At 45.7% G+C, this 7,758-nt stretch overlaps 6 protein-coding genes across 6 annotated transcripts; 3 read left to right on the top strand and 3 right to left on the bottom strand.

The window, feature by feature from the left end:
• Positions 1-205: 205 nt before the first annotated feature.
• F5147DRAFT_541108 (uncharacterized protein) lies at positions 206-424 on the top strand (the record flags this gene model as incomplete). Its single annotated transcript, XM_041430234.1, has 1 exon — positions 206-424. A coding segment is annotated over one exon (219 nt), but the record flags the coding sequence as incomplete, so codon positions are not given.
• An 863-nt stretch (positions 425-1,287) lies between these two features.
• On the top strand, positions 1,288-1,491 carry F5147DRAFT_554356 (uncharacterized protein; the record flags this gene model as incomplete). Its single annotated transcript, XM_041430469.1, has 1 exon — positions 1,288-1,491. A coding segment is annotated over one exon (204 nt), but the record flags the coding sequence as incomplete, so codon positions are not given.
• A 282-nt stretch (positions 1,492-1,773) lies between these two features.
• On the top strand, positions 1,774-2,262 carry F5147DRAFT_555253 (uncharacterized protein; the record flags this gene model as incomplete). Its single annotated transcript, XM_041430488.1, has 1 exon — positions 1,774-2,262. A coding segment is annotated over one exon (489 nt), but the record flags the coding sequence as incomplete, so codon positions are not given.
• Positions 2,263-4,893: 2,631 nt separating this feature from the next.
• F5147DRAFT_741236 (uncharacterized protein) lies at positions 4,894-5,550 on the bottom strand. Its single transcript, XM_041439472.1, is given in 5 exon segments — positions 4,894-4,944; positions 4,988-5,057; positions 5,068-5,305; positions 5,365-5,422; positions 5,479-5,550. 3 exon segments carry the CDS (start codon positions 5,505-5,507, stop codon positions 5,102-5,104), a joined length of 291 nt encoding a protein of 96 aa, XP_041283987.1. The 5' UTR covers positions 5,508-5,550; the 3' UTR covers positions 4,894-4,944; positions 4,988-5,057; positions 5,068-5,101.
• A 2-nt stretch (positions 5,551-5,552) lies between these two features.
• On the bottom strand, positions 5,553-6,178 carry F5147DRAFT_741235 (uncharacterized protein; the record flags this gene model as incomplete). The annotated part of the gene is made up of 5 exons (XM_041439471.1): positions 5,553-5,709; positions 5,766-5,910; positions 5,941-5,945; positions 5,974-6,016; positions 6,135-6,178. Coding segments are annotated over 5 exons (236 nt in total), but the record flags the coding sequence as incomplete, so codon positions are not given.
• An 18-nt stretch (positions 6,179-6,196) lies between these two features.
• On the bottom strand, positions 6,197-6,840 carry F5147DRAFT_741222 (uncharacterized protein; the record flags this gene model as incomplete). The annotated part of the gene is given in 9 exon segments (XM_041439470.1): positions 6,197-6,214; positions 6,228-6,232; positions 6,267-6,272; positions 6,287-6,305; positions 6,351-6,384; positions 6,440-6,546; positions 6,597-6,616; positions 6,667-6,699; positions 6,765-6,840. The coding sequence occupies 4 exon segments, from the start codon at positions 6,835-6,837 to the stop codon at positions 6,460-6,462; spliced, it is 213 nt and encodes a 70-aa protein (XP_041283985.1). The 3' UTR covers positions 6,197-6,214; positions 6,228-6,232; positions 6,267-6,272; positions 6,287-6,305; positions 6,351-6,384; positions 6,440-6,459.
• Positions 6,841-7,758: the final 918 nt, after the last annotated feature.

Raw genomic sequence — 7,758 nt, 5'->3', positions numbered from 1 at the left:
CATAACTCAGGTCCAAAGATCTATACTGACCGAAAAATGAATTTAGGAACATACATCCCAGTCTGTGTCATGACAGACGACAAGGATGAGGCAGCAGTCTTCACGAGAACGACAAATCCAGGAAACCCGAAACGGGTAGCATATATCGTAAAGGCGGTACAGTACGGAAAGGAACTGACAGGAGGAATGCAAACGAGTTGAAGATTTAGTGGAAAAATATGCAGACATATTTGCGTGCTCACTTTCAGAGGTCCTCCCGATACCAGGAGCCCAACATCGACTGAATATACCAGAAGACGCCACATTTAACCTACGCATCCGTCAACGAGCGCTTACACCACCGCAAGCCAAGTTCTTACATGGCCGGATTGACAAAATGCTAGCGGCGGGGATAATCGAAAAGGCACCAGCAGAACAGGTCAAATGCTGCGCCACCACGGTATTAGCACAGAAGGCACACGAACAAGGAGGACTCACACTGGAAGAACTACAATACAAAGTCAACAAACAGTATACGAAGCATGGACAACCGCCAGCCTTCATCTTACCAGAACACGAAGTACAAGAGGCACCTCGAGAAGCATTAGAAAACAAGCTGCAGAAATGGAGAATTTGTCAGAACTTCAATGAAGTAAACAGACATACTGTTATAGCGCCAATGCCACAAGGGGACATACGAGCCAAACAATTGAGGCTAAGCGGCCATAAGTACGTGTCAGTATTTGATTTTGCATCCGGGTTCTATGCTGTCGAAGTTCCAGAAGAATCCAGGCCCTACACAGCATTCTACGTAGAAGGCCATGGTTACTTTTGGTACAAGCGCATGCCGATGGGACTCACCGGAGCGCCCACCACATTCTGCGAAGTAACAGCCACTCATCTGCATGATCTAATCACCGATACCACTATGGAAATATTCGTAGATGATGGAGGGAGTGCAGGCGACACGTTCGACGACATGTTTGGGAAACTAGAACGTATCTTTCAGCGTTGCCGAGACCGGAAATTATCCTTATCACCCACGAAATGCCGACTCTTCATGTCAGAGACAACTTTCGCCGGAGCAACAGTAGGTCCCAAAGGAGTTCAACCTAATCTCGAAAATTAACTACTATCGTAAACTGGCAAAGGCCAGCAGACGCACTTCACCTAGAGTCATTTTTAGGACTAACAAGTCATTTTAGGGATCTAGTGCTAGGATACGCAAAACGAGAAGGACCGTTGCGCAACTTAGTAAAGGAAGCACCACTAACGCACCCGTACACCAAGAATACATATCGACGCATCTTAAGAGGCCACAAACTGGACAACAAACGGACGCAAGAGCACACCAAAGCATTCCTAGACCTAAAAGCCGCATTAGTAACGCGCCCGATCCTACAAGCGCCAAAGTACGATGGATCACCATTCGTTGTCACATCCGATGGTTGCCAAGAAGGACTAGCAGCAGTGTTGTCACAACGGACACGCATGCAAAGACCATCCGGAAAGTGGATAGAACATTTGCTACCAATCGCATTCGCGTCAAAACGGACATCAAGCACGGAACAAAAATACAAACCTTTTATATTGGAGTTCGCGGCGCTAAAGTTTGGACTAGACAAGTTCTTGGACATCATATGGGGCTTTCCGGTAGAAATCGAGACGGACTGTCAAGTGCTAAGGGATGTATTGTTAAGCGACCATCTCAACGCAGCACACGCTCGATGGCGGGATGGAATCCTAGCACACAACATAATAGATGTGCGACATGTACCGGGTAAGCTAAATGTCATAGCAGATGGCCTTAGTAGGCAATGGGAGGGTCAGCCGCGAGATGCAGGACTACGAGACAGGAGTACTTGGACAGTCAGTGAGGACTGGGAAACGGAAACAGGTTTGATTAATGATATTCTACTAACCTCTACGATAGACGAACAAACGGTGAAAAGTCTCCTCAAATGTTTTACTAACGAACCAATTTTTCTAGAAGTTACAGAGTCAATAGCACAGGTCAACTCGAACAAACCATTAAGAGATCGTAAATTTGCGCACCATCAAGCATTGGAGTACCTAATCGAAAACGGGAAACTATGGAGGTTGCGCGGAGGAACGACAGTTAGAGCTCGAAGCAGGACAGAGTGTGTTACCCAGGAAGAAGCTGAGCAAATGGCAACAACGCAACATGAACAGATGGGACATTGGGGGAGAGACACTATCAAAATAGCACTCACGGACCGAATATGCAGCCCCAAACTCGACGCATCAATCATGAAAGCTATAACAAATTGTGCTAAGTGTAAAAACTTCGGATCACAACATTTGCACTCACTATTAGAACCTATAACACGCAGACATCCTTTCGAGCTCCTCGTTGGCGACTACTTAACGCTTCCCAAAGCCCAAGGGTACAACACCTTAGGCGTCTACTTGGACACGTTCTCACAGCATGTATGGGTCTTCAAGTATAAATCCTCCGGTACGGCGCGCACAACGATAGACAGTATATCGCGAATCTTCCAGAACTTCACGTCGTCGGAAACGTTCATGAGTGATGGGGGGAAGCACTTTAATAACACGGAAGTTCAAGAATATTGCGCTAAGTGGTCATGTAAAACACACGTCATAGCAGCTTACTCACCATGGGTCAATGGACTTGTAGAAGGCACAAACAAAATCCTATTGCACGTACTCAAACATTTATGCGCCCCAAACCTCGGCGAAGACGAATATGAAGCAATATCATGGGATACCCTACCAAATAGTTGGCCAAAGCACCTGGAGGAAGCAGTCGCAGCCTTGAATTATAGAATCTTGCCGGCTCTGAAGTTCTCGCCAAAAGAACTTTTGCTGGGACAGGTGATCGATACTCCAAGGACAGACATAGCTAACAGCGCATCAGCACTATGAATATCGGATGCCAATATACACATGGCGTACGTTGCACAGCAACGTCTAGATGGATATGAGGCTACAGTACAGCACGCTATCAAGAGGAAAGCGGCATTCGACAAACGTGTACTATCACGCTCACCAAGGGAAGTGATCTTTACGAAAGGACAACTCGTTCAATTTTATTATAGCAGTGCGCACAATACACTCGAAGCGAAATGAAAACTATTGCCGAAATGGTCACATCCTCATCGGATTACTGAAAGGATACGCAACTCGTACCGTTTGGAGACCATACAAGGAGAACCGCTATCAAGCGAGTTCCACGCAAGACAGTTGAGAGCGTTTACACCGAGGGAGGGCATGAAGTTGTGGGAAGAGCAGAAAGAAAAAGAAGCACAATTAGCGCAAGAAGAAGAAAACGTTCAAGTCGATGAAATCCAGAACGAAGAAGAGCAGCAGATAGACAAAGAGGAGAGCGAGAATGAAGATGAAGATAGAAATGAAAACGAAGATGTAAACGACATAGAAAGGTGCGACGCGGTTGTCGCTGTTTTTAAGGGGGGCACATGGAGCGGGGGACCCCTAGGGAGGGGTTAGGTCATAGAGGTTGTTTGGCGGTGTTTGGAGCGCAGGCAGGGCGTTAGGTAGAGTTCCAGCAGCAGTAGGAGGCATCACTTGGTTGTAGAGTCCAGCGCACGCATTCTAGCAGAGCCCACTCCACCATCATGTCTTTTCCGACATTTGTGCAACTCCGCATAGATCATGCAGTTGCGGTTCTTGCATTCCTGATATAGAAAATTGATGAACATTGAACTTTGTTCCCTGGAAGCTCCGGAGTCTGTGGTTGGGCTGTGCCTAGAGTGTTACATAACTCTTCACAAGCAGACGAGTACGAGATTCGGAGGTATAATTTGATTCATGTCATGTCTTACTCTTCTTAACTTCTTCTACATACTCATCGACAACACCCAGTATAATATCTATCAACTACAACATGGCCGATGCTTACAGACAACTGGATTGTCGCTGACAGCGAAGGCGAAGATGCTTTACGACCTCTTCAGATTGCTGACCAAAGCGACCTCTTGAGCGGAACCCCATTTTCTACAGGCCCGGAAAAGATACTACAGCGTTAGGAATTCTTCAAGCTTCATGCCCTATACCGCATGCTAACTGGACACGGATTTGCAGCGTCAACAATTCAGATTGCTTCATTTATTACCAGTCAAGCACAGACTCCCCGGCGAGGACGTGAACCTCTCGACACAAGTAATGTGTCTCTGTTTACACCACCTCCAGGGTACCAAGACTCTGAACCACCAAATCCTTCTCCGTTACTTCCTCGTGGCAGGGGAACACCTGTACCAAAGTCTAAACCATGTCCACATCCTGTGCCGCAAAAGTCTCAAACTTTGTTCCTCTGGCTCACTCATAGGTTCTGCATCTGCAATCTCAGCCAGTACCTTGGCTTCAGACAGTATCCGCCCTCCAACCACACCATCTGTGGTTTCAGATCTCATCAAGGAGGTCGATCCTGTGTGTAGCATTGCCGACCGAGCCAAGACACGCACTCGAAAGACTCAGGTCAAGAAGCCAACTTACGTGCCTGTCAACCATGATGTGATAGAGTTAACATTCGACTCCGACTTCGATGAACTATCACTCAAGCCTCGACGGAAGTGGCAGAAATTCCTGTAGTAAAGTGTTTCATAACTCTTCGCGAGCAGACGAGGACAAGATTCAGATGCGACGACTCGGATATCAGTAAATAGATTCCATCTTTGGCAGAAGCAGTGTTAAATGTGAATTGAATTTGTAACTGATGTCTGGCCATGCTGTGGCGATGAATCCGATCTGATATATGTAGCGCTGGTGATGCTATATCATGGTAAAGTCCCGCTTTCAAATTCGCGATCGGGGGTTCATTAACATTAGTGACGCGATCACGCTATAAACATATCTCGTTCATCGACATTCCTGTTCTGTACACTGCTTTCCTTCATTGGTACAGTAGAAATAATTGGTTGAAACATTGTCAACGTCAGGACCTATAGCAAATGATTCAAATAAATACTGCAACGAAAATATTGCCTAAACCTATGTCTCCTTGACATGACACTAAATAGCTACTTGAGCACCGCAACGAGGCTTGGAATGGAGACAAAAAATAAATTTCCCGTGCTCCCTGCAAGCACTAGACAACGGTTCACGTCAACTTTACCGAGCATTACACACTACTGCTAGTCGACATATGCACACGCTCTTGGAAAGCGATTGAGGTCATGACGGTTGCTGTGTTGGAGTCAGCCACGAGTTTAGCATTATATTCTCGAATGCCAAGGATCAGCCGTGGTCCTAGCATGAAAATCTGCACGACCTCCAAAATCTGCAACAAGCCATACAAAGTCTGGTCTTCTAGGAGATATCGGCTCTATAGAAATGATAGATCATGGTCACATGTAGAGGTAAGTAAAAGATTGATTGACATACCGATGATGATTTTAGAGAGAATACAATAATGAGATCGAAGCAAGAGACAGCAACAAAGCTATCATGTCCGACCCTTCAGTGGAAAAAAAGACAATAATCACAATATGAACTTACCTCGCAAAGTAAAACACGTGAGTTTTCATCAACACCATAAAAAGTCCCCGATAATCCCTCCTGTCGCATGTAATCGCAGTTCATGGAAGTGTTTTACCGCAATCCAGACTGCGAGACATAGTGTGAGGACCTCCCACACAATGTAGAGTATCCAAGTAGCAGAATCCAGAACTAGGGTATCTCCTGTATAGCTAACCTTGCACATATAGGTGCCGGAGAGAATAAGTTCCTCTGGTGTCCATCAATGAGCTCTATGCACGTTCGTTTTCATCCATAATTAAGTGTACCTCCTGAAGTATGCATCGTTGACATTATGGTTGTCACTCCAGAAAAAGTGCTGATCGCCAGGAAGGTGGTAACGAGAAATATCAGGATCTTTCTATCTCGTTGATACATGGCATGCAATCGAGTGATGATGATGACTTGCAGCATATTTCAGTCATTCCAATATCACTGAGGTCTCGCAAGTGCAAAGCTCACCCCACAGCATCGAAAATACCACAGCAACCGTCCAATCCTGCATATTGTACATCATCCAACCTGGCAAATCCGATCAGTGACCAGTCTCAAGTAGCACACACTCCAAACAGATTCACATCTTTGGTAGTATAGGTGGCAGCCATTAGTGGACTGAGAAGTCAGCAAAGAGCGACACCCACTGCTACAGGACACCACGGTTAATTTGAGGGGAATGGCAGGCATTTATATAGAAGACTCACTGTATCTGTCAGCGAGATCGTCGGAACACCGACTGATGCCGTTGGTCAGAAGAAGAGATGACAGTGAACATACTAAAGAGACTCACCAACCATGGACAGACTGATTATAAGAGATAGACGATTAGCACAACACCAAATGTTTAGCCTTCCGAACCTACGCAGCGGATAGGATCCCAAGGTAGCGCACCTAGTATACTTTAAAGTCAGCACACAATGGCAACTACGACAGACAAGCTACACACACTGAGATACATCACTGTCATTAGGGACCAACATTGCCTCTGTAAATAAGTGTACTTTCATGTATGTTCCTCTGGCATGAGACTGTACTCACCCAGACCAATTCGACCTGCAAAAGGATTATCAGCAAGACGGGTTACGGTGATAGTATTGACATACCTCTTGTCCAAATGTTAGTGCTGAAAATGCTTGTGAGACACCAACCATCCTTTAATGTGATCATGCTTACCCCAATCATATGTTATTACAATGAAAGCGGCAACTGCAACACCGTAGTCAAGCTCAGATTGAGACATCAGCTTCAAAATCCAACTGCTTTCCATGAACCTACAAAATAGCTGGAAAAACGATTCGCACTGATGGACAGCCACCAAGTGGGATCATTTGAGACTATGGTCATATTGTTAGAGAATGGGTGTGGGTGAGAGGTGAACTTGGTAAGTATATAGCGGTAACATTCGAGCTATATGTATGCCGTGCTCACTATAGTTTGGTAACCAAGATCAAGGTAAATATTTGTGCACTCCAGTTGCGGTTGCGGTTCCTGTGTTCTTTATAATAGAAAATTGATGAATTTGTTCCCTGGAAGCTCCGTCTGCGGCTAGGTTGGGCTGTGCCTAGAGTGTTACATAACTCTTCGCAAGCAGACGAATACGAGATTCGGAGGTACAATAACTTGTTAACATGGGACAACGCGAAGAAAGGAACGGTACAAGCTTGAGCTCAGTAGTTGTTCTGAGGTGTTGACGTGGACGCAATGATAGTAGATAGATTCCATATGCTTTGGCAGAAGCAGTGTTGAATGTGGACACATTTTGTAATTGATTTCTGGCTATGCTGTGGCGATGAATCAGTACTTGATTGATATGAGAGGTAACGATATACATACTAGTGTTGGTGATGCTATGTCATGGTAAAGTCCCACTTTTGGTCCCTCGCAGCCTGGATCTGGCACAATTCATTAGTGACACGATCACGTGCATGTCATGACGGTGTCCCGGCTTCTTAACTTCTTCTACATACTCACCCAGGATAAGTAATCATTGCTCAATTAAAACATGGCCAATGTTACAGACGACTGAATTGTCGTTGACAGCGAGGACAAAGATGCTTTACGACCTCTTTAAATTTCTCAAACGGTCCTTCCTATTCGCCATTGGTGAAGTCTTCGCGAACATGCCTTTCGCGGATTGCACCACTCACCCCACTGACGGACCACCATACAAGACCTCCCTCCCGAAGAAGAACAAGAAGCAAATAGAGATGGAGGAGCGTATCGAGGAGGAGCTGTCGGAGACTGTTGAGGGGTGGTCGTGTATGA

This window comes from Suillus discolor (assembly GCF_016758755.1).
Source record: "Suillus discolor strain FC423 chromosome Unknown F5147scaffold_755, whole genome shotgun sequence".
Taxonomy (NCBI): domain Eukaryota; kingdom Fungi; phylum Basidiomycota; class Agaricomycetes; order Boletales; family Suillaceae; genus Suillus; species Suillus discolor.
Note: the sequence above shows the minus strand (reverse complement) of the source record. Positions and strands in the feature narration are given on the sequence as shown.

What these genes read in the sequence shown, in the direction of transcription:
- F5147DRAFT_741236 (XM_041439472.1), bottom strand. Translation starts at nt 5,507, where the DNA reads ATGAAAACTCACGTGTTTTACTTTGCGAG. An exon ending in CACGTGTTTTACTTTGCGAG is followed by an intron (nt 5,423 to 5,478) that starts GTAAGTTCATAT and finishes CGGACATGATAG; the next exon opens with CTTTGTTGCTGTCTCTTGCT. An exon ending in TCTCTCTAAAATCATCATCG is followed by an intron (nt 5,306 to 5,364) that starts GTATGTCAATCA and finishes TCATTTCTATAG; the next exon opens with AGCCGATATCTCCTAGAAGA.